The sequence below is a fragment of the Balaenoptera borealis genome (genome assembly GCF_965194805.1).
Source record: "Balaenoptera borealis genome assembly, chromosome: 3".
Taxonomy (NCBI): domain Eukaryota; kingdom Metazoa; phylum Chordata; class Mammalia; order Artiodactyla; family Balaenopteridae; genus Balaenoptera; species Balaenoptera borealis.
This window is the reverse complement of record NC_138866.1, coordinates 151944511-151969815: the sequence shown is the minus strand read 5'-3', so window position 1 is coordinate 151969815 and position 25305 is coordinate 151944511. Positions and strand designations below refer to the sequence as shown.

At 44.9% G+C, this 25305-nt stretch overlaps 1 protein-coding gene and 1 long non-coding RNA gene across 3 annotated transcripts in view; one reads left to right on the top strand and one right to left on the bottom strand.

Annotated features, from left to right (window-relative positions):
- BCL2A1 (BCL2 related protein A1) overlaps positions 1 to 6198 on the bottom strand; it is a 410729-nt gene extending 404531 nt beyond the window's left edge. Inside the window, exon 1 of one of the 2 annotated variants that reach the window (XR_014243495.1) lies at positions 1997 to 6198. Coding sequence is in view for 1 of the 2 variants with exons in the window: in XM_082388601.1 (XP_082244727.1) it covers positions 3174 to 3593 (420 nt within the window). In the remaining variant the exon portion in view is untranslated. The remainder of the gene's footprint in view (positions 1 to 1996) is intronic. The other variant, XM_082388601.1, reaches the window with a different exon arrangement.
- LOC309627039 overlaps positions 1 to 23999 on the top strand; it is a 33650-nt gene extending 9651 nt beyond the window's left edge. The window contains exon 2 of the long non-coding RNA XR_014243504.1: positions 11486 to 23999. This is a non-coding gene — a long non-coding RNA (uncharacterized lncRNA). The remainder of the gene's footprint in view (positions 1 to 11485) is intronic.
- Positions 24000 to 25305: the final 1306 nt, after the last annotated feature.

Here is a 25305-nt window from a genome sequence, read left to right as displayed (position 1 = left end):
CCGTCTGATTCAGAGTTGGTGCCCTTATTATCTCTGCTGTCCTCACATACCACATTCTTGATCCAAAAGTTTTCATAAAATCTCTGGGCACACTTAAAATTTAATTAAATATGGGTACTCTCTAGTTGTAGGTGAAATGCCCCTCTCATCTCTCATTATAGGCATGCATCTTTAATCTGGAGCCAATGACAAGCACATATAAATGACTGTGGATAGGACAAGAGATCAGTGATTTTTTTGGAGAGTTTTCCAGGACGGTAGAAAGTCAGAAGTTGGTGCTTCCTTCTTGATGAAGTTGTAAAATGCCTCCTCATCTTCCTCTCTTCCTATGGGCCACCTGACTCCACTAGCACAGGCATGGGATTGTACCCTTTCCCCGGAAGTAAGTCATTCAAGAGTAGGTTCATTCATTTGAGCAGATTTGTCAACATCAGTATGCAAAGAAGATACTGGTTTGCCATGCTGGTCTGTACTGATTCAAAAAAGCACTGCCCGTCTTGAACAGATTCAGTGTCTCCTATAGGCTGGGAAAGGAATATTGAGGTTGCTTTGAAATGACATCTTAAAGGGCATTTCTATTCTGTCTAAGCTGTTCAAGTGTAAAAGTCAAGAGCTGAAAACCTACATAAGGACTTGGTGAAGGCTGATGTGTGTGTGGGGGGCACATGTGTGTTTATATCCTGCCATACTCACTCACACTTACACCTGTACCACCCCCAAAAGATGAGCACACTTCTAGACTTTCTCAGAGACAATTCCACACCCTCCACTAATTATGAGTTCCAGGAGCTTACAAAATTTATTGTTAAGTTAAAATTTTCAGTAACGTTTATTCATTTTCTGTGTGTTCCAAATACAGTGCAAACTCATGTGGAGCTTGCAAACTAGTCTGCTCATACGTGGGCCTCTGTGCTAACGAACTTCTGCCTTCACTTGAAACCTACACAGCATAATAGCTGAAATTTCCACCCGTCCTTCAGTATAGCTTTCCACAGCAACCAGAAAAAAACACGACCAAATATCTCACATGCTTTGTCTAGCCCCAAGTCAGGCTGAGTTCCAGGAAGAAAAGGTGATGGAGAAAGGGGAGTGGCTGCAGTAAGCCCTATCATTATGCAGGAAGACCTCAACAAAATGCAAAAAACATCAAGTAAAAGATTTCATCAACGTTTAAAACATAAGCACCGAAGACATCTATAGTTTTAAAAGACAACAAATTAGAAGATATCTACCACATATATAAAAATAATTTGTGTCCAGAATATTCCAAGAATTCCTACAAATCAGTGAGAAAAAGACAAAATAATAGGAAAACAGCAAAGGATATAAATAGGCAGTTCTCTGAATAAGAATTACAAATGGTCAATAAACATGTAAAGACACTCAATATGAAAAGATGCTTAACCTCACTAGTAATCAAGGAAACAAGAATTAAAACAAGATAAATTAGGTATATATTTTTAAGCCAGCGGACTAGGGAAACTATGACAGACTACTATAACCTAATGTTAGTCAGCCGGGATGGGAGGAAATGTGGGATATTTGAACAAGCTGTGACGGGAGCATGACAAAGTGGTAGAACCACTTTGGAGGACAAGAATCTAGTAAATTTTAAAAAGTGTTTACACCATGACCCAGCAATTCTATGTCCCAATATCCATCCTAGAAAAACACACACAAGGGAAGACATGATTAAAGATATTCAATGAAGTATTGTTTGTGATAGCTCTGGAAATAAATAAATATCCATCAGCTAGAAATAACCAAACATTCAACAGCATTTACATACAACAGCGTATATGTAGTACTCTTGTTTTTTTGGATATGCTGTGACTGAGCCCCCTGCAGTGGAAGCACGGAGGCTTAATTAACCCTTGGACCGCCAGGGAAGTCCCTGTAGTACTCTTTAAAATACTTATTAACGTGGAACAACTAAGCCCATGCACCACAACTACTGAGCCTGCGCTCTAGAGCCTGCGAGCCACAACTACTGAACCCATGTGCCACAACTACTGAAGCCCATGCGCCTAGAGCCCGTGCTCTGCAACGAGAAGCCACCGCAATGAGAAGCCCGCACACCACAACGAAGAGTAGCCCCCGCTCACCGCAACTAGAGAAAGCCTGCGCACAGCAACAAAGACCTAACACAGCCAAAAATAAATAAAAATAAATAAATTTTTAAAAATAAAAATAAAATACTTATTAAAATGCCCTTGGGTGAAAAAAAAAAGCAGAATAAGTACCATGTACTATTTATACAAATAATTTCTAAATACTATAAATTATTTAGTATTATATTAGTATTGTTACATAGTATTTAACAATTTATAACAATTGTTTTTACAAAGAAGTGCTGAGTATATTTTCTATGGATATGTTCAACAGGCATGTATTGCATGTAAAAGAATTGATAACCAGTGGATAGCTCTGGGAAGAGGGGAGGCCAGGGTTTGTGTTGAAGAGAGGACATAAGTGCTGTAAAAAAGTAAGTATTCAGTGTATTGGGATATAAAGAAAAGCATATACGTCCAGCTGGGAAAGGCCCCTTATCAATATGAGTTGTAATATAGGCTCCCTGCACGATCTTAGCTTTTTGAGACACTGATAATAAAGTGAATTTTTATTTGGAAATTCTTGAATAGTTTCTTGCTGGTGGTGTAGTACATTATTTTTTTTTAATCACTAAGCTTTACCAGCCAGAATTTGTCATATTAGAAAACTGAAAAAAAAAATCAATTTGTAAGCAATGAACTTGCAAAAATTTACACCTGTCTTTTGTAACGTAATATCTAAATATAACAGCATCTAATACCAACTCTTTCTGTACTAATTCTGCATTGTCATGACAACGCTAACAAGAGCTAAGTCTCAGACTAGACCCTGACTCTAAAGATGCATTAGGGAGGTGCATCTTTTATTAATCCCCAAAACTCACTCCTGCAATTTACACGGTTAGGAATAAAAACTGAAACCACAAGAGTTTTCCAACTATAAAGTTTTAAGATTCATTGGAAATGAGCCAGAAATTTTATTTTAAAATTTTAAAACTTTTAGAACAAACTACCCAAAGAAAATATAATCCTTAGGTAGTTTTTTTTTTTTTAATCAGCAAGGAAACTGTCAATTCCTATTTCAAAGTAAAGAACAACGAAGAATATTTCCATCACACATACCCAGCCTCCGTTCTGCCTTATCCATTCTCCTGTGTTTTTGGTTATGAACTCTGCAACAAAGTAAGAAATCTCCTTGTAAGTGTCCACATCTGGGGCAATTCGCTCTCCTAGAAGTTTCTTGATGAGAATACCTTCAAATGCAAATATGGTCACAATCCTTCCCCAGTTAACGATGCCATCTTCAAATTCCCTTTCCATCACTTGGTTGAATATTGTTCTGGCGGTGTCTACGGACACAACATCAATATTGTCCAAGAATGGTTTCAAATTCTTTTCAACTTCGTTTTGGACTGAGAAAGCAATGTCTTGTAACACCCTGGATGTTTTGCTTGGACCAGATCCAGGCTGTGGTATCTGCAAGACGTACTTCAGGTAGTCCTGGGCCAGCATGTGAATATAGCCAAACTCGCTGTCGGTCATCTTCTTCCTGCTGGAGAGCAAAGTCTTGAGCTTGTTCACCTGGAAGTGACTGAGGCAATCTGAAGCACAAACTCACGCAGCTTGGCGTAATATGACACATGGTATCTGGAGGCTGGTGGAATTTCTGTTTGCATCACTTGATAGTATCCTTCCTCCTTGTCACTTTCATGCATAGGCTCTGTGTGAAAGAGAAAGTTTAACATGTGAAAGAGGAAAATGTTTCAAAGAGAGGCCACTTCCTCATCCTGTAAGTGATTAATGCAGTTTTTAAAGTTTTAAATTCAAGGATGTGGAGAAATTAGAACCCTCATACACTGCTAGCAGGATTGTAAAAGAGTGCAACCCCTGTGAAAAGTTTAGCAGTTCCTCAAGAAGTTAAATACTATAGGGACTTCCCTGGCAGTCGAGTGGTTAAGATTCTGCTTCCACTGCTTGGGGCACGGGTTCCACCCCTGGCCAGGGAACTAAGATCCCACATGCTGTGCAGCGCGGCCAAAAAGAAAAAAAAAAAAAAGGTAAATATAGAATTACCTTATGACCCAGCAATTCCACTTATAAGTATATGCCCAAAAGAACTGAAAACAGGGACTCACACAAATCCTTACACACGAGTGTTCACAGCAGCATCACTTACAATAGCCAAAAGGTGGAAACAACCCAAATGTCCACCTGCAGATGATGCAATAAACAAATTGTGGAAGATTATTCCACCATAGAAAGGAAGTGCGGATACATGTTACAGCATGGATGAACCTCAGAATCATGATGCCAAGTGAAAGAAGCCAAACGTAAGAGGTCACATAATGTATGATTCCATTTATGTGAAATATCCAGAATAAGTAAATCCAGAGACAGAAAGCAACTCGGTGATTGCCGGAGGCTAAGAGGAGAGGTGAGTAACTGCTTAGTAGGTACAGGCTTTTATTTTGTGATGAAAATGTTTTGGAACCACATAGAGGTGGTGGCTGCACACCATTGTGAAGATACTAAACGGCACTAAATTGTTCACGTTAAAATGGGTCATTTTAGGGGTTTCCCTGGTGGCGCAGTGGTTAAGAATACGCCTGCCAATGCAGGGGACATGGGTTCAAGCCCTGGTCTGGGAAGATCCCACATGCCGCGTAGCAACTAAGCCTGTGTGCCATAACCACTGAGCCTGCACTCTAGAGCCCGCGAGCCACAACTGCTGAAGCCCACATGCCTACAGCCCGTGCTCTGCAACAAGAGAAGCCACTGCAATGAGAAGCCTGCATACCGCAACTAGAGAAAGCCCACGTGCAGCAACAAAGACCCAACACAGCCAAAAATAAATAAATAAATAAAATAATAAAATAAAAAAGTAAGAAAAATATGTTCCCCAAGAGCATTAAGCAATGGGTTAGGCGTTAAACCCGTACAAATCTAAAGACTGCAACACAAGATACTGCTAGATAAAACTAAAGCAGGGGACTTCCCTGGTGGCGCAGTAGTTAAGAATCCGCCTGCCAATGCAGGGGACACGGGTTCGATCCCTGGTCTGGGAAGATCCCACATGCCACAGAGCAACAAAGCCCGTGCGCCACAACTGCTGAGCCTGCACTCTAGAGCCCGCGAGCCACAACTGCTGAGCCTGCATGCTGCAACTACTGAAGCCCACACGCCTAGAGCCGGTGAACCGCAACAAAGAGTAGACCCCACTCACCACAACTAGAGAATGCCCCCATGCAGCAATGAAGACCCAACGCAGCCAAAAATAAATAAATAAATAAATAAATTTATTTTAAAAAACTAAAGGTGTTCAAGCTTCTCCATCCCTTTCCTTTCTGTTATTCATTTCCTAAGTCCAGTCTCCTGTCAAAACAGTCTAGTATCTATGGCTGCCCTAAACATAAGAGATCCTCTAAAAAGTCACACTAGGAAATTAGTAGCTTGATATTTTACTCCTGAGCGCCAGGATTATAGAAGAGGTTGATTAGAAAGGACTCCTTAAGCCAAAGGAATTTTCCTAGGATAGATTTCCTGAGCTAGACTTTCAGGTGGATCATCGTCCTCATGGCAGTTGTGGTCACAGCCACTAAAGGTGTGATCACGGTGTTCCAAGCTCTCTTAACAGCATTTTACTCACAGTAATTCAAATACGTTAATCTTCACAACCCAAGAACTTCTGATAGAAGACAAAATCCCGCTATAAGCCAATACCTCTAATTCCTCTTTAAAAAAAAAAAAAAAAATTTATTTATTTATTTATTTAGGCCGCACTGGGTCTTAGATGCGGCATACGGACTTCTTAGCTGCGGCTCGTGGGATCTTTAGTTGTGGCATGCGAACTCTTAGTTGGCAGAATGCAAGCGGGATCTAGTTCCCGGACCAGGGATCGAACCTGGGCTCCCTGCATTGGGAGCTCGGAGTCTTACCCACTGGACCACCAGGGAAGTCCCCCTCTAATTCCTCTTAAGTCAGCCAAATTGTCCAATGTATGGATAGAAATTAGGAGCCAGAAAGAACACTAGACTTGGAGTCAGAGGACCCAGCCTCGGTCCTCCCCAAATCCCTGCTCCCTTACTATGTGCCCTGGGTTTGTAAAATGCGACCATACACATTGACCTCAGAGGGGTGAGGTATGAAACAGATGACCCCTGTAGCACCTACAACCACACCTGGCACAATGTGGGGGCCTAATCAGCCCTGGTTCCCCATCATTCTTTTACGGACTAATGAGAAATCGGGCTTCCTGGTAAAGGCATAACTTCCTAAGCGCACAGTTTCAAGTGAAATGCAAATCTGCCATTTATTTAGCTTTGGCACCAATTCTGGGAAACAGCTGGCAGACGTGGTGAAATTACTGGCTAAGAAGAGCACTGGGGGTTTGGGGGCGGATTTCAAGTCTCTTCACCAGAGTACCTGGCAATTAAGGCAGTTAGGGAACCATATCCCTGTCTGCTGGCTGCATCTTACTGTCGACTGAGGAGCCAGTCTCGCTAGTAGGCAGGAGTAGTGGGTGGGAGAAAGAGGAGATAATGCAGGGTCCCTTGAGAAATGGAATTCACTTTTTTTTTTTCTATCCACTTATGCAGTAACTTTGATTCTTTGCATCAGTGTCTCTGAAGAGCTGCAAACAGGAAAAAAAAAAATCCATTTAACTTGTAGTTCTGAATTATCCCCAGAGAAGGGAGAGATGGTGCTTAGGGTGCTGGTTCATAGGAACTTGTGAGCCATGAAAACGCACCTCTCAGACCTCATACCACGAGAATGTAATTGACTAAGGGCCCCAGGTGCTGGGCCCTGAATCTACTGCCTACCCGACTCTGCACTGAGGCCGTGCTACCCACGGGCTGTCCCCAGTCAATGACTGGGCAAGGCAGGAATAGGAAGAGCGATTCCTGTAGGTCAGCCTCCTTTGAAAGGTGACTTTGATTCAGTGACTTGCCATCAGCTTTGTGAAGCCTTGCTTAGACTGCACTCCGGCCTGAGGCTCTTCTTCCTTCCTCCTGGCTCTTCTTCTGCCAGGTCAGCCCTGCGCTGTGGTCTGACAGCTCTCCCAGCCTCTTCCACCTCCCTGCCCATTTCCCGCCCCCCCCCCCACAGGCATTTTCCCCCACTAAATCTCTCACACATCTAATCCTCTCTTGGCATTTCCCCCATGGAGTTCTAAACTGACACGGGACCTGTATAGAACAAGAGAGCGTACAGACACGTGGTCAAGCCACTTCTCCAGGATCTCCCCTGGGGAAGTCGCCCCCTCCCCTCCTAGACGATGCCTGTTGGCTCACAAGAGCAGGAAGCCAAGTGCAGGCGGCTTTCTCTGCTCCAAGCACCGTAAGAACCACCACAGGGATGGGAAAATGTATTTTCTCCCACCATTACATTCCCATGGTGATGAGCATTTCGGGAATAATAGTATAAGCATGTGGTTTAAGAGTGGCAATTAAGCCTTCCAAGGTCAGGGTCTACCTTTTTTCTCTCTCTTGCCAGTGTTGAAGCCTGGACCCAGGGAAGCCAGGTGGTTGATCTTTGTTGAACAAATGAAACGCACTGATGTCACAACTGGGGCCAACTACGTTTAAGGCTCTATATTCCTGATCTTCTGGATCTGAAAAGGAATTATTTAAAAAATTCTTAAGTATTGTAGCCTGCTTTAGTTTATTTTGGAGCATTTCCAAATACTCACTTTTCAAGGATAGGTGGAAGAAAGACAAAGTCTTTTCTGAAAAGAATTATTTGTATATAAAAGTGCAGAGAGACTGGAGTGGGGGTGTGTTGCAGTGGAGCAAAGTGTGGGACAGAGACAAGTAGCTGACCAGGAACCAGGCGGGGGACAAAGGGAGGTATCCTTTCTCAATGCCACTGTCACCTGAGTCTGCGTTCACCAGGGCCCTGTATCTAGGCCATTTAAGGACCAGCACATGGTTCCCTATCTCCTGAGCAGCTCTGTCCCCATGAGGAGCTTTGTATGAAATCAGGGGTTCACCTGAGTACAGTCTGAGGGAGTCAGCCAGAATGGGTGGGGTCTGGAAACCATATGTGTACTTTTTTTTTTTTTATTGAGGTATAGTTGTTTTACAATGTTGTGTTAGTTTCTACTGTACAGCAAAGTGAAGTAGAGTTCCCTGTGCTATACAGCAGGTTCTCATTAGTTATCTATTTTATACATATTAGTGTATCTATGTCAGTCCCAATCTCCCAATTCACCCCACCCCCTCCCTTTCCCCCCTTGGTGTCCATACGCTTGTTCTCTACATCTGTGCCTCTATTTCTGCCTTGCAAACCGGTTCATCTGTACCATTTCTCTAGATTCCACATATAAGTGATATTATACGATACTTGTTTTTCTCTTTCTGACTTAATTCACCCTGTATGACAGTCTCTAGGTCCAACCATGACTTTACGTCCAACCATGTCTCTACCATATGTGTACTTAACTACTCCATAAACACACACTAAGCTGCTACTGAGTACCAGGGTTTGTGTTAAATGCCAGAGAAAACTTTCTGCCCCTAAAGAATTTTTAATCTAGAAGAAACTATGCCACATTATAGGGAATTGCATCAAAGGAACTGCAGAGGGAATAATTAGAGGAAGTTGCAGAGGTATAGCTTCAAATACGGGGATCCTTCCTGGAACCCATCCTAAGGCCACGGAGCCAGGCTTCTGAGAGTCTGGAAGTGCACATGTACGACACTGATCTACTGTGGACTGAGGCGTGCAGATGGATGGGGGAGGGGGGTTGACGGTAGAATATGATTTCCCAAATCTGTGCACACCTAGTAAGCACCTATGGCCTGACGAAAGTGTTCTCCATACTGCACTCATTTTGCCAGAAGTTTCTACTGAAGAAGCATGGCATCTTGGCTAGGGCTGAGGGAATTACTAGTGTTTGTCGTGAAACTAAGAATAAGAAGAGTATGAAGCCTCCTAATAACTAATTAACAACTTCTTCCAGTTGTAAAGTACTGGGGGCTGCAATGTTGCAATTATTATCACAGACATATATGTGAACTACAACCTCGTGTCTAGCTATGGTGTTTACATAAATTGCCACATCCATACACATATGTTGTCTATTGCTTTCTAATAAATCGGCTCCCAACACTTAGTGGCTTCAAACAATAATCATCTATTTTGCTCATGAATGTGAAACGTGGGCAGGCCTCAGGATGGATGACTGCTCTCTGCTCCACGATGTCTGGGGTTTAGCTGGAATGTCTCAACAGCTGCGGCTAGAACAGGTGGGGTCGGCCGGGCATCTCTCTTCGAGTAGTCTCAGGATCTCTCTGTGTGGTCTCTCCAGCGTGGCAATCTCAAATTGGTCATACTTCTCACATGGTGGCTGAAGATCCTAAGAGCAAGCATTCCGGTGACAAATGTAGGAGCTGAGTGGTCTCTTATAACCCAGTTTAGAACTCACAGAGTATCATTTCTATCATATTCTAGTGGTAGAAGCCATTACATGCCTGCTCAAATTCAAGGAAAGGAAACACAGACACTTTTATTGATAGGAAGAGTGTCAAGAATTTGCAGACATGTTTTAAAATTGCCACAATGTGCAACTCACACGCAAAGTCACTTATAGACACAATCATGTTCGTGTACAACGTAACCAATATCATCCTCATACAGTCCTTTGGATTGGAAAATCAGGGAGGCAATTCTAATCTTGGGGTGATCCTGCCTACCTCTACAACCATCAGGTTACTGCAGGGCTGAGAATCCTCTGGATTAGATCCTCGGAAGCCAGAAGTCTTCTAGGTGGGTTGAGGCACGATTGCCTGGAGAAGACCTCATTTAATCTCCCTCCTGATCGCAGAGATCTCATCATGCCATGAGTCCACCTCCTGCTCTGACCAGGAAGCAGAAAGCAATGACTGACAAAGGTTAAGTTTTGATGGGGAATATGAGGGAAGAAGCCTGAAGCCACCATGGCTGATGACTGGCTCGAGGACTAAGGGTCCTGCGTGCATGACCTCAGGGAGAGGCTGCCGAGGTCAACTTCTCTTTTCCCCAAAGGCAGACCTTGGGCGGAAACTTTCTGGGCTTTTGGCTGCTTCGGAGGAGGTGGCCCAGGGGAACTCCCACCGTGGTTTACTCTTTAGCTCCTCTGAGCTTATCATGACTGCTTCCCTTTTCCAAGTCTCCGGCCGGGGCAAATTCTCTGCAGAGAGCAATGGTCTTCAGTGGGAACACCATCGTAACACAAAAGGGAGGGGGGAAAATAGAAGCCACCTGGGTGCCCCCCCCCGCCCCGTCATCTCCCTTGGTCTGATGGAGCCAAGCCTCGATAATCAGAAAACACAGTGGAGGCAAGTCCCCTCCCTTTCACGAAAAGCCAGTAGCCCAGTGCGACAGGGCTCCCGGTGGGCGCTTGGTTCCTATCGGAGGAGACGAATTTCCAGGAAGTCCTAGGAGCAAGATAAGCAGGTGGGACTTCCCCCAGTTCTCCTGTGGTCTTTGGGAACAAGGCTGAAACTGGGCCCTGGAGAGAACAACCAGCTGTGGACCAAGGGAGCTGAGAGGCAGGGAGGGAAGATGAGAGGTGTCGCCAAATGCAGCTCGTGGGGTGGGGTTTTGACTAAGGTTATAGAGGCCACAAAGGAGATGGAGGAGGAAAGAGTAGGGGGTGCCGAAGCCAGGGGGAGGTGACAATTATAAATGGGCCCACATAAGACAGAATGTCTGAGTGCAACATGCCCTCCTGCACTGATTTGCCCCTCATCCCTTCTGCACACCTGTGTGGACAGGTGTGTGCTCAGACCATCTTTCCTCACCCTCTCTGAATCTCACTTGAATACCCATCGCTCATTCCGCTCCCCAGATCGGGATCCTCCAAGGGCTTCCTGTTGTCTATGAAGAGAAGCCCAAACTCCTCGAAGGGTCTTCGTGCTCTGACTCGCCCTCACCTCACCCCAGTCCTGCCCCCTGCCCTGACTCTGTGGGGTGCTCTCCTTGCTCCAGGAATTTGTTCTTCCTGCTGTCTCCAATGGCAGTGGCTTTCCTCTTTCATCCGTATGTCGCTGAACATTCTCCATCTTCAAGGCCCAGTCAAACCAAGCCTTCCCTACTCACCTGAGCCGGGAGAAATCTCAGCGTGTGTTCCCACAGGACCCTGTGCCCAAGCAATAACATATCTGGTGTGTCTTATATGGCAGCTATGGTGCTGTCTGGTGCCCTTGGCTGGCAGCTCTCCTAAGAAGAGAGCTGCCTATTCATCTTTGATTTCTTCAGAAGGCCCAACGCAGGGACTGACACATGCAAGACACATGTTGACTGGATTCTATTATTATCATGGCCAGTAATGTCGAGTATTTGACAAATGGCCTACTTCACAATTAGACTGATACTGTGGCTGAAGCTATATTAGTATTTCGGTTAAGTTTTACTTGGCAAAGCAAAAGTAAAATTATCTTTTCTTTCCCCAGATGTCATCTTGGGGGAAGTACAAGAGAAAACACTATTTGAATAGGAACTTCAAGTGATTTGGGCAGAGGGCCTCGGACTTTCCACTGCCCTAAATGGAATGGCAATCAGACACAACGCAAATGAAGGAAGCAGAAGCGTGCTCGGTAAGAGCAAGTGAAACTGGGCCTCTTAAGGGCAATTCTCTGTTGGAGACGCAAGAACTCAGATTTCCCCAAAGAGCAAAGTGCAGACGGCCAACAGCCACTCACTTGGCCAACTGCTCAACAAACTTTACTGAGTGCCCACCACATGCCAGGCCCCGCGCTGGGTCCGCGGATGCGTATGCAGGGGTTTTGTTTCATTAACACAGGTGTAAGGGGATATGACACAAACCACCGGAAAATTCAAATGCAGAGTAAGTGCCACAAGACTAAATGACATCAAAGTTCAGTCTGGAGGAGAAAGAAAGGACTTCCCAGAGGAGGCTGGGAAGTGGCCATGCTTCTCTCTTTGGAAAGGCAGTTGGTAAAAGTGAATGAAGTCCCTGTGCAGAAAGGAGGGGAGCTGACAAGTGGGGAGAGGGTCCTAGTGCCTTCCAATCCTTGGTTGCAATTGTTCCATCCCACGTTTAGATATCTGAGACTCTCAGAATGCTTTCAGTAAATTCTTCTTTTTGTCAAAGTTAGAGTTGTTTCGTGGAAGGGCTTCAAAACTAATGTATTTCCCCAACACAGTGCCATCAGGAGAACAGGCTTTGGCTCTATTGAGAACATTCTTGAAAAACGGTCAGGATTAAAGTTTCCTGAGAAACTCTGTTCATAGTAGAGTGGGGTGAACAGTGGCTGCCATGAGGTGGGTGCACAGTGAGTGTCAGGGGTTTCTCCCTTCCCAGCATGGGACAGTGGTCTCATGACCTCCATTCTTGCGGTTCATGGGACTGCACTTTCCTGGAGGTACAATTCCATGTGGTCTGGGTAGGACTGTCCTTGGCCTTCTCCTGCTCCCTCTGCCCCCTGACAGTGAAGGCACTAGATCCTGCCCCTTCTGGCCTAGGATTTGCTCCCTCAGTTACCTCCACAGTCTCCTGAACCGGCAAATCTGTTCCTCCCTACTGGATCATTCTCATCAGCAAGATCAACATTTAGGAATTCCTCTCATCTTAAAGGAAAAAGAAAAAAGCCTCCCTTGACTCCCGTCTACCTACAATTACTACCACATTCTTCTCCTCCTCAAAAGAATTTTCTATACTTTCCGCCTCCATTTCCTCCCATCCTATTCTCCCTTGAACCCACTCCAACTAGCCCTTTATCCTCACGATTCCACCCAAACTGTCCTTGCTGAGGCATGACCGTCTTCCCTCCGGCCAGTGCGGAAGTGGAGGGCACCAAAGAGCCTTCCAGACTCTCTCTTTCACACCTATCCGTGTAGGTGTGGCAGGGGCGGAGTGGTGTGGTCTGACCCAGAATGTAGAATTCTGGGACTTCTTCTTCCCACCCAGTCTATCTCTCCAGCATGCCTTTCCTCTGAACTGCAGACTCATATACCCAACTGCCTACCTAACATCTGCCCTTGAATATCTAATAGGCATTTCACATCATCATGTTGGAACCAAGCTTTGCGTTTCCCACATGCCCCGTAGCCTACCCCTCCCGCTGTAGTCCTCATCTCAGCAAACGGCATCACCATCCACTCAGTCCAGAACACTTGGGACCATGCTTGTCTTCTCTTTCGACCACACACTCCACGTCCAATGTATGAGCACAGCCTCAGAACTCTCCTTTCAAAATATCTCCCCAATCTGACCATGTCTCACCACGTCCACTGCCACCAAACCTAGTGCAAACCTCCATCATTTCTTGCCTAAAAAACACAGCAGTCCCCCAACTGATGTCTCTGCTTCCATTCTTGCCCTGCAGTCTACACTTCCCAGGACCACCAGTTCCCTTCACTCACTTTGCACTCACCACCCCCCACCATCTCTTGAGTCATCACTCTCTCTGTCCACACCAGGCTTGCCACTATCACCTAACCACCAGCTCTAGCAGGTCACCTTTCTCCCTTGAAGAGGCTCAGCCTGGCAGATAAGAAGTGAGAGCAAGAGGAAGATCTTCCAGGAGTTTTCTGAGTTCACTGAAACAAAAGTACCTGCCACCTGTGTGGAAGATGAACTTCTTCTGCGAGAAAATCACAGCTGTGCACCATCTTTCCCATCGAATAGCACGGTACCTGGCAGGGGTACCAGAAGGCCGAGGCATCCTCTTAGACACCTCCTTGAGGAGGTAGCTCTCTCCAAGGACATTTAGCACCAGAAGCCTTGAAGCCTGTGGAGAGAGATTTTTGTATCAGAGTTTCCAGCTTTCATTGCAGCAAGTGATGGAGCTGGATATAAAAATGTGGTGTGCTGATTTAGACCAAAAGTATGAATTACAGAAGTTTCTATGGCTTTTAAAGTGACATGGACAACTTGCATTCTGACATGTAGAGTTTCCTCATTGACACTTGCATTAAAGATTGCAAAGAGGAGGCCTTGCTCTTCAAGGCTACTGAAATGATGCTCTGTGTAAAAAGGCCGTCTGGGCCTGGCTGGGGACAAAGAAGCTGCCATGGAGAATGGGTTGTACCTTTTTGACTGTGGAGGAGCTTCTGCACTAACATTGTGCCTCAAGAAATGAGGATCCATGCCTGCGATCACATCTTCCAGTGAATTTCCTAGCAGCAATGAGGTTTACACAAGTGACTTTGTTTACCTAATATTTAAACACTTGTTTATACAAAGAAATAATTGTCAGTGCTATTAAGATGGAATAAGAGCTCCTAACTGAGGCCTTGCCTTGAGGTTTATTGGAATGAACTGCACTTTAATGAGGCGGTAGCTGGCGTTTGTAACAGACAGACTTATGCTAGACCTGGGTTTTAGAAAGATTTTGGAGCAGAAAATCCATTTGACTTTCGTGTGTATGTGTGTGTGGCAAAACATGCATAACATAAAATTTATCATCTTAGCCATCTTTAAGAATACAGTTCAGTGGTATTAACAACATTCACATTATTGTGCAATTGTTACCAGAATGTTTCCATCATCCCAAACCAAAACTCCACACCCATTCTTCCCTCCCCGCCCAGACCCTGGCAACCACAACTCTACTTCCTGTTTCTACGAATTTGAAGTGCCTCATCTAAGTGAAATCATGCAATATTTGTCCTTTTGTGACTGGCTTATTTCACTTAGTGTAATGTCCTCAAGTTTCATCCATGTTGTTGTATGTGTCAGAATTTCTTTTCTTTTTAGGGCTGAATATTCCATTGTTTATACATACCACATTTTGTTTATTCACTTGTCAATGGACAGTTAGGTTGCTTCCACTTTCTGGCTATTGTCAATAATGTTACTATGAATATTGGTGTATAAATATTTGTTTGAATCCTTGCTTTCAAATCTTTTGGATATAGTATATCCATAAGTAGAATTACTAGATCATATTCATTTGACTTTATGAAGACTATGTTCATTGGAAAAGAAGACTAACTTTTTGGAGTGTAGGAAAGTAAGAGCAGATAAAAATGATGTCAAGTTCAACAGATAATTCTTTTACCTTATAAAATAACAGAAGACATGCTTTTATTTCACTGATTCTCTCTCTCTCTCTTTCCTTCCCCCCTCCCTGTCACATGCATGCACACACACACATACACAGAGCTACTTTATATGCATTAAGAAGCTAGACCATGAATTGACCATAATGGGAAAAATGTCCATTATTGGCATCTCTGAAACTACCTCAAAACCAGTCCTGTGGTGTTACTAGTGGTGTCACTTAGGACATGAGGTATCTAAGGCAAAAGCTAGATTGTTATGAAACTCTGCGGAAGTGTTGACAGTGTTTGGCTTTTGCAAGCAGGCTGACTTTTGATGACTTTTCTGTAACTGTACCATCAGCAATCCTGGCTATAAGAGGGGAGACCCATAACCTACTTTGATTAACCCCCAAACTAAAGATTAAATACTTGATTACCATTAAGCAAATGAAACCATATTGAATTTTAAGATATCAACCTCATTACTTCAAAGCAGACTTTAAAGTCTATTTACTAAATAGTTTGTATTAAAAAAAAAAACAACTGGCACTTTAACACGTTTTATGTAGGGTCAAGGTTTAAAATACACATGTATTATAATTTATGACACTCTCCTGTTTGAAACCCTGTTATGGCTTCCTTTAACACCGGAACAAGATTCCAAACTCTGTACCATACCTCCAACAGTCCAGGCCGTCTGGCCACTCCCTTTTCTGCCTAGTTCCTGCCTCCCTTCTGATTGCTCAGCTCACTCTGACCACACCTGGTACACACCTGCACATCCTGCCCCTCAGGGCCCTTGCACTCAAGGTCCGTGCTACTTGGGATCCTCCCCTCCAGGTACTTGCATGGTTTTTTTCCTCACCTTATTTACTTTATAGCTCTTATCACTAGAATACTTATTTGTTTGCTTCCGTTTTTATTGTCTGTCTCTCCCACTAAAACATAAGCATCTCGAGGGCAGAGGCCTCTCTTTTCACCACTGTAACCTCAGCATCTGGAACATAGTGGGCACTCCATCATTATTTGTTGATTGAATCCACGAATGAGTGGAGAAAGCCTGTTTGAGATCTGGAGAGTGACAGAGCCTCAATGACACCATTCCAGCCTCTGAATCCAGCCAGACCTGTACCAGATACACTACTGGACTTTTCAGTTACGTCAACCAACAGAATTCTCTTTTTTGGCCATTAAGATGTGGGAATTGTCTGTTACACAGCATTATTACAGCAATGGCTGACTAAACACTGACTTTTAAACAAAAAAGAGAATTTTATTGGTATATCTAGTGCAGGTATAGCTGGATTCGGGGTCTCAAATGGTGTCATCAAGGCATTGGGGTGGGGGGGAGTCCACATGCCCCTTATCTCCACATGCCTGTTATTCTGGGACCAGCAGCTACATACTATCGTAAATAGTGTTGTAGCGAGTAGAGGTTTTAAACGTGCTTCAGAGTTTGGTGTGGCCTCTTGGGCTTCTGCTATCTGTCATGAGAAAAGTGTGTCCTATATAGCTGTGGCCAGGACATGGAAACAACCTAAATGTCCACCGACAGATGAATGGATGAAGAAGATGTGGTACATATATACAATGGAATATTAGGCATAAAAAGGAATGAAATAGTCTCATTTGCAGAGACATGGATGGACCTAGAGATTGTCATACAGAGTGAAGTAAGTCAGAAAGAGAAAAACAAATATTGTATATTAACACATATATGTGGAATCTAGAAAAATGGTACAGATGAACTTATTAGCAAAGCAGAAATAGAGTCACAGGTGTAGAGAACAAATGTATGGATACCAAGGGGGGAAGGGGGAGTGCAATGAATTGGGAGATTGGGATTGACATATATACACTACTATGTATAAAATAGATAACTAATGAGAACCTGCTGCATAGCACAGGGAGCTCTACTCAGTGCTCTGTGGTGACCTAAACAGGAAGGACACCTTAAAAAGAGGGGATATATGTATATGTATGACATTCATTTTGCTGTACAGCAGAAACCAACACAACATTGTAAAGCAACTAAACTCCAATAAAAATTAAAAAGTAAAATAAAATAAAACCTCTACTCACGTCACATCTGCTAACATTCTATTAGCTTAGCCAAATCCCAACAAGGCAGGGAAATATACTCTGCCTACTCTAGTGGGAAGTTTTGTAAAGCCGTCTGGAAAAAAGGTGTGGATTTATGACTTCATTACAGGGAAGGAGTGAACAATTGGCAACAATAATCCAATTTATCACGTTCAGTGAGCATCTGTCACTTGGTAATTTAAAAGTCTTGGCAAATATACGTGAAACCTTGGGCTAAAGTAACAGAGAAGAGGCAAGGGGCTTCTCTCTGAGAATCACAGAATGGCAGAGAGGGAAGGGAACTGGAAAAGGTGTCCTTAGGTCCAAATGTCTCATTTTACAGATGAGAGAGGGAACTGAGGCCTAAAGAATCTCAGTGGTTTAACCAGAGTCACGTGGTTCATAAAGAAAGCTTTTGCAAAAAAAATAATAAATAACTAAATAAACAGAGAAGAAGTTGTCCTAAGAGAAGTGGTGATGGAGGTCGGAGGTAGAGACAGGTGGGCCTAGAGGGCCGTGTGAGTGCTTGCGGGGCCCCGGGAGACAGCATCAGGAGGAGACAGACAAGGACGGCAGCCCTGGGCACATGTTCAAGCAGCAGTGGTGGCACAGCCTTGTTCCTCGGGAGCTGAGGCAGACAGGGAGGGGGATCTACGTTCTGCCTTCGGGGGTCAGGTGGCAAGCGTGGGAAGAGCCAGAGAGAACCGAGCTCTGATCCCAGCTTGGCCATGCTCCCACTCTGTGATCTCGGAGACATCTCCTAAGTGAATACTAGCAATAACGGGTGTGTTCTGAGGATGATTCGCCTTCCCTGTCCGTAAAGAGCAGCAAAGGACTTCGCGCAGGACTTTGCCCTCGGGAAGCCCTCAGTCAGCACAGGGCTCCTCCACCCCCCAAGGGCCCTCCTCTGCTGGCTCTGCTCGTGCCCCAAGACTTTGAAAGGTAGGCATTTGGGGCTTAGAGCACGTGTGAATGTATTATAGTATTTGCTTGGCCTAAAAGTTTGTTCGGGTTTTCCTTAAGAGGTTACGGAAACACCTGAATGAACTTTTTGGCCAGCCCGATATTTTTGCAGGACAGTATAGACAGGGCTGGCTTGGCTTTCTCAGCCCCCAGAAAGGGTCCTCCCTTTTCCTGAAGGGCTACGGTGCTACCCCTCCCCTGCCCCTCAAGATGCTGCCCAACTGGCAGTGAGGGAGAAGACTCCCTCCAGATCACACCTGTAGTCCCGCATGCCCAAAGCCTTCTGGAATGCTCTTCCCCTTGCTCTGCTTATATCACCTTGAGCCAAACCAGGAAGCAGGAATTTGCTCCTGCTTGACGGGGATCTCCCTTCACCCTGGTCTGATCAGAAGCCACAGTGGCATCAGCCATGAGCGGATCTTATAAAGGAGAACAGATTCCCTCCCTTCAAAAGCCACCATCTCTGTGGTTTTTCTTCTTCAGGGTGAGGCTGTAATTAGTGCTTGGAGGCCCAAGGCCATCGGGGTCCAGAGAGCAGGGGGCCCAGCAGTAAAGCACACCCCCTTCCAGTGGGGACACAGCCCAGCTGAGAGAAAGGCCCTGGAGAGGAAAAGACATTCTGAGACCTGGGTGCTAGTCCCGGCTCTGCCACTAACTTAAATCCCTTTACCTTCCAGAATTTCCTATGGGTTTAGAATGATAACACCTACCGTCATAGATGTTGGGGGAGCCAAATGCGCTAACAGAATGAAGGTGTTTCACGAACTCGGAAGCGCCATATCAGTGTGAGCCGCTTCACTGCGCCCTAAGGAGCGTGGGGTCTTTCGGAGTTCTCCTAACATTTTCCCTCCTACACAAGAGATTTCGCTGCAATGTTCTGTGGCCTTTCATTGCTTGGAGCTGGAAGAGTCTATGATGCTGGGAGTTCCGAGGCCTGGTTTCTTGTCCCGTTTTCCTCATTCGGCTTCAGTTTTTCCACCTGTAACCTAAGAAAGTTGGACCAAAACATTTCTTTTTTTTTTTTGGCCGTGCCATGCGGCATGCGGGTTGCGGGATCTTAGTTCTGTGACCAGGGATAGAACCCGGGCCCCCTGCACTGGAAGCACGGAGTCTTAACCACTGGACCACCAGGGAAGTCCCCAAAACATTTCCAGATTCCCTCCCAGCTCCATAAGTTCTTCGATCCTTATCTTAGATCCTTATAAGGGCTTATTAGCCTCCTAAAATAAGTTGAGTAGCTTCTACTCTAACAAAAAGGAAAAAAAAGTTGGGAGAGGAGGAAACAAGCTGGGCAAAATGTTGGAAATTTGTGAAGCTGGGTGAGGGGCACGTCGGGGTTCTCTATTCTCTTTATCTTGTGTATGTTAAAGTTTTTCCAGGCTGGAACTTCCCTGGCGGTCCAGTGGTTAAGACTCCATGCTTCCAATGCACGGGGCACGGGTTCAATCCCTGGATGGGGAACTAAGATCCTGCATCCCACATGGTGCAGCCTAAAAAACAAAAAAAAAAAAACAAAATTTTTTTCCATGCTGAAAAAACGTTTTTTTTGTTTTTTAATAGAAGCTCCATTGCATTTGAGGGTCTTCATGACCTTTATTTTCTGGCACCCTCAAGAAGTAACCATTCCTAATAAAAGGTACCTTCCAAAGGAAACTCCCTCCCATTGTCATCCTTGTTGTCCCCATCTCCATCCCTGCAACAGACAGCTTCAACAGCCATACTGCTCCAGCATTAGAAAAGCTCGGGGAATTTCCAGAATCTTCTATTCCCACTTCCCATTTCTCAAGAGATGAACTGTCACATATGTAAAGAAAAAAGTCACAAACAGGGGAAAATTCAAATCCTTGGCCAAGTTAGGGATTTTAAGGAAGCCTCCCAGTGGAGCTCCTCCCTGCTGAACTGTTTGTATGTAGTTCAGGGTCACCTGCTCAGTTCTTCCCTCAGCCAGAGGGAACTTGGGGTCTCTCCCCTTTGCCAACCTGGCTGGGCTGGCAAGCCCAAAGGAATGTACTGCTCCTCCCAGGCCTAGGAAAGGACTCCCAGGGAGATGCCTGACCTATTCCCTCAGGAATAGAAGGGCTGGCAGGATTACTGGGACTCAAACAGAAGGAAGGGAACCCCAGCCCACCCCTCCTCTCTGGCTCTGTGTCCTCTCTGCCTGCCAAGCCAGGGTGGCAAGTGCCGCCTGCTGGCTCTGCCCACAACAGGTGATCCTGTGTCTACCTTGAGGAGCTGCGTGCCTCTTCACAGCCCAGGAGGGCCGCCTTTCTAACAGAACTGCAGGCAGGCTTTCCAGACTCTCCAGATGGTGCGTGCAGGCAGACAAGCCTCTGGGATCACTGGCAGCAAAAGTACCAGCTCAGATTTTACCAGATTTTCTCAATTGTGTGTTTTATGCAAAAACAGCCACCACCCTAGACCTAAATAACTTAGGTTTTTATCTGGCCCAGGAAGAGGACCCTGGGGTGGGTGCATGGGGAGAGGAGCGCTGTATTTAGTCATCATCCTTTCATGGAATATTTACTGAATACCCGTTATGTACCTAGCTCTGAGCTGGGTGCTGAAGTTAGAGAAAAATCAGACAAGTCCTGCCCTCAGGGAGTTCCCAGACCAGAATAAGTAGCAACAAGACAGGTATAGAAGCTATTAAAAAAAAAAAAAAAAAAGAAAGCAATCAGTGTCAAGGAAGCATAGAAGGTGATACAAAAATGTTTAAAAGGGAAAATGAATATTCCTCAAACATCTAGCATGTGCCAGGAATGATGCCAGGAACCTTGCAAACGTCATTTCATTTAAAGCTCACAGAGTATTATCTCTATTCCACAGGGGAGGAATCTGACACCCAGAACTTGACAGTTCACCCAGCTAGAAGCAGCAGAGCCAGGAGTAAAACCCAGCACTGATTCCAACATACGTAGGTAAAATGCTACTTATAAGTTTTTCTTAAATTCATATATGCACATAGATGAATATATGCAAACATCTGTTCACTCTATTCATCATAACAGGTGAAGTGTCAGTCTTGCCACTGATTCTGGATTATCGGGGCTCCCCTGTTGCTGGGCTGGGCAGGCTGATCACTCAGAACCTACCGCCGTAGGCCTCCGCGGAGCGCCACCTCGTGTTTCCAGGTAGGACTGCAGCAGAGGAACAGAAGCCTTTGCCTCTGTTTAATATAGGAGTGGAAAGCGCTGCTGTCCCCGTTACCAAAGGTTTGGCCTGGACTGAGAAAACCCAGAGGCCCCTGGCAAGCGGCAATAGCAACTCCTCATGGGGAAGCACCTGCAAGTCAGTGTGGCTACGTCTGTTTTGTTTGCAATACACGTCCCTTGTATTTTAAGAAATCCCTTGTCTGTGACAGCCGTTTGGTAGGCACCGGAGATTTGGCAGGGAAGATGTTGGCCCTTGAGCTGTTCCCAGTCTAGTGAAGGAGACAGCCAAGTGCATGACGATCGTAATCCCCTGGGCCAAGTGCATGACGATCGTAATCCCCTGGGCCAAGTGCTCTGATAGAGGGGGACACGGTGAGTCGGAAAGCCTCCCGACGAGATGACGACGGAGCTGACGCTTTAGCACGTGTAGGAGTTTGCCAGGCTGAGAAGGAGGCATGGAGAGATGGGGCGGGAAAGAGAACAGAAGTTCAGGGTAACTGCAACTTCAGTATAAACCAGAGCCCAACAACCAGGGGAAGAAAGGTGAGCCATGGTCAGGGGCTAACAGGAGTAGTACTTACCCTGTGGATAGTGGGGCTTAAAGCAAGGCACTGACTCAGTCAGATTTGCATTTGCGAAAGAACATTTCAGGAACAGAGGAGAGTTTGGCTGGGAGAGGATTGGAAATGATAGAGGCTGGGGAGGAGCTTCTGTGATTCTGCAGTGCCTGTGTAACCAGGAGGGACATGCTTGGGATCCAAATTAAGGTAGAGATCATGAGGATGGAGAGGAAAAGATGGATGAGAGGCATTCAAGAAGCAGACCCACAGTGACTAGCGACAAGGCAGTGAGGAAGCTGGAGGCGTTAAGGAGGTCAAGGACACACTCGCTGAGGTTAAGAAACCCAAGAAGGAGGGCATGTTCAGTGGAGAGGATGAGACCCGCCCAGGACATGCTGGAGGTACCGAGGGAATATTCAAGGGAGGTGGTCCAGTGGGTCTACAGCTCAGGAGAGATGTGCCTGGAGGACTCCTGCCGGGGAGATGGGAGTTAAAGGATCCGGGCTCTGGGACTTCCCTGGCTGTCCAGTAGTTAAGACTCCGCGCTTCCACTGCGAGGAGGGGTGGTGGGGGCGGGTTCAATCCCCCTGGTCGGGGAACTAAGAGCCCATATGCTGCACATCCAAAATATAAAATTAAAAAAAAAAAAAAAAGGATCCGAGCGCTATGTTTTCCCCAACGCCTCCCACCTCCATCAGAGCACCTCCATTTGTATGTCTTAGTGGTGGGCTCTGCATAGGAGTTCAATTGGAAAAAGGGTTCTGTTGCTTTAAAAAAAAAAAAAAGAAAGAAAAAAAAAGCTCACTACAAGACCTAGTGACCTCTAGGGCTTTTCCTGTTCTGCTGCTTTCTGTTTCTCTTGAAGGATTTATTCACTCATTCCCTAGACATGCATGGAACACATACTATATAATGGCAGGATCTATAAACCTGAAGATAACCACGATGTGCCCCTCCCTTCAAAGGGCTTAAAATCTGGCAAAGGAGACAGTAGGAGAAGGGGCGATCACACAGAACATGAAGTAGGGAAGGATTTTAAAGAGGAGATGGTGTTACCGAGTCCAAGCTCGCTCTGATCGCCGCATGACAGGCCAATTAATCGGAGACGAGCTGTTGAGGCAAAGGAGTATGACTTTATTCGGGGTTTGGATGCCAGTTTCTTTTACAGCAAAGAGAGTGGGAGGAGATGAGGAAGTAAAGTAAAAAGGCCATAAGTTTTTGAAATATACCCTGGAATGGCCAGCCTCGGGGAGAGGATGTGTTAATTTCTTCTTTATTGCAGCCATCCACAGGTGGACAGGGTCAGGATGCTTCCGTGAACAAAGGCACTTTGGTTTAACATTCAGGCAGAGGGGCAAGGTTCCCCGAGGCAGGCCATTATTAATGTATATCCTTTTAGTGAACAAAAGCAGCAGAAAGCAAAGGTTAAAGTAAAAGAAACAGATCCAACATGTAGTCCGATTTGGCTCTTCCCTGTCACAATGGCATTTGCACTAGCCTTTGAAGAATATATAGGAGTAGGATCTCCATGTCCAGTGATGGTGGACTAAGTGATTCAGACCAGCTCTCCTGAGGACGACCTGAACACCTGCTCACCAGGAGCGAGGCAGCAGTGAGATAGGAAGGCAGTAAATATGATTTGGCCCAGATACAGGATGGGGAGGACACCCAGAGAGGTGAGTCTAAGCATTTGGGGCCATTTCTCCCAGAGGGCCAGTCACTGATTCTCAGTGGTACTGCTGAGACGCTACAAGCTCTTCTGATGTATGCACATCATGACAAAGTTGGGCTGACTCCAGAATTCAAAGTTGTTTAGTATTTTTAAAGTTATTCAGTATAATTTTCCAAATTGACATAAAAAGGGAAATGGTAGGATCAAGTCAGGAAGTGTAGAAAAACTTTTGATAAAACACAATATGCATTTTGGGGCTTCCCTGGTGGCGCAGTGGTTGAGAGTTTGCCTGCCAATGCAGGGGACATGGGTTCGAGCCCTGCTCTGGGAGGATCCCACATGCCGCGAAGCAACTAGGCCCGTGAGCCACAACTACTGAGCCTGCGCGTCTGGAGCCTGTGCTCCGCAACAAGAGAGGCCGCGATAGTGAGAGGCTCGCGCACTGCGATGAAGAGTGGCCCCCGCTCGCTGCAACTGGAGAAAGCCCTCACACAGAAACGAAGACCCAACACAGCCAAAAATAAATAAATACATTTATTAAAAAAAAAAAAAACACAATATGCATTTTGAATTTTAAAAAGGTAACACACTAGTAATACAACTTCCTTGATCTAATAAAGAATATCTACAAAAAAATACCTGCAGCAGACACAGAATTTTTATATGACCAAGCAATTCCACTTCTAGGTATATACTTGAAAGAACTGAAAACAGATGTGCAAACAAAAATGTGGACATAGCAGGACTACTCACAATAGCCAAAGGGTGGAAACAATCCAAACATCCATCAGCTGTTGAATGGATAAACAACATGTGGTATATCCATACAATGGAATATTATTCAGTCACACAAAGCAACGAAGCATTGATACGTGCTACAACATGATGAACCTTGAAAACATTATGCTGAGTGGAAGAAGCCAGGCACAAAAGGCCACATATTGTATGTCCATTTTAGCGATTGCCAGGGAATGGAGGGAGGGGAGAACGGAAAGTGACTGCTTCGTGGGTATAGGATTTCCTTTTGGGGTAACGAAAATGTTCTGGAACTAAATAGTAGTGATGGTTGCACAACACTGTGAATATATTAAATATAACTAATAATAAATTTTATGTTATGTATATTTTACCACACACACACAACACACAGCATTTACCAAATGTTGGTGAGGAGGTGAAGCAACTGGAATTCTCATGACTTGCTGGTAGAAATGTAAAATGGTACAACCACTTCGGAAAACAGTTTGGCATTTTCTTTTAGGGTTGAAAGTACACTTGCCATATGACATCCAATTCTACTCAGGAATAAACTCAAGAAAAATGAAAATACATGTTCTACACAAAGTTTTATAAAGAATATTCTTAGCAGATTTTTACATAATAGCCCCAAACTGGAAACAGATCAGTTGCCCATCAACAGAATGCTGAACAAACAAACTGTAGTACATATATAAATGGAATATTTCTCAGTAATAAAAAAAAAAAGAGAATGAACTACTGATACGGGCAACAAGAGGGATGGATCTCAAAAACGTTATGCTAAGTGAAAAAAAACTTACAAAAAAGTAAATACTGTATCATCCCATTTATATGAAATTCTAGAACAGTCAAAACTAAGCTACAGTGGAAAAAAATCAGAAGTGGTTGTCTCTAAGGGACAAAAGTGGGGACTGAATGCGAAGGTTGTAAGAGAACATCCTGGGGTGATGGCAATACTATATCTCGATAGGGGTTCGGGTGACATATGCATTATCAAAATTGAGCAAGTGTACATGCATCATGAAGAATCTCGTGTGCCCTTAACTGACTGTAAATTTTACATCCAAATGAAAAAC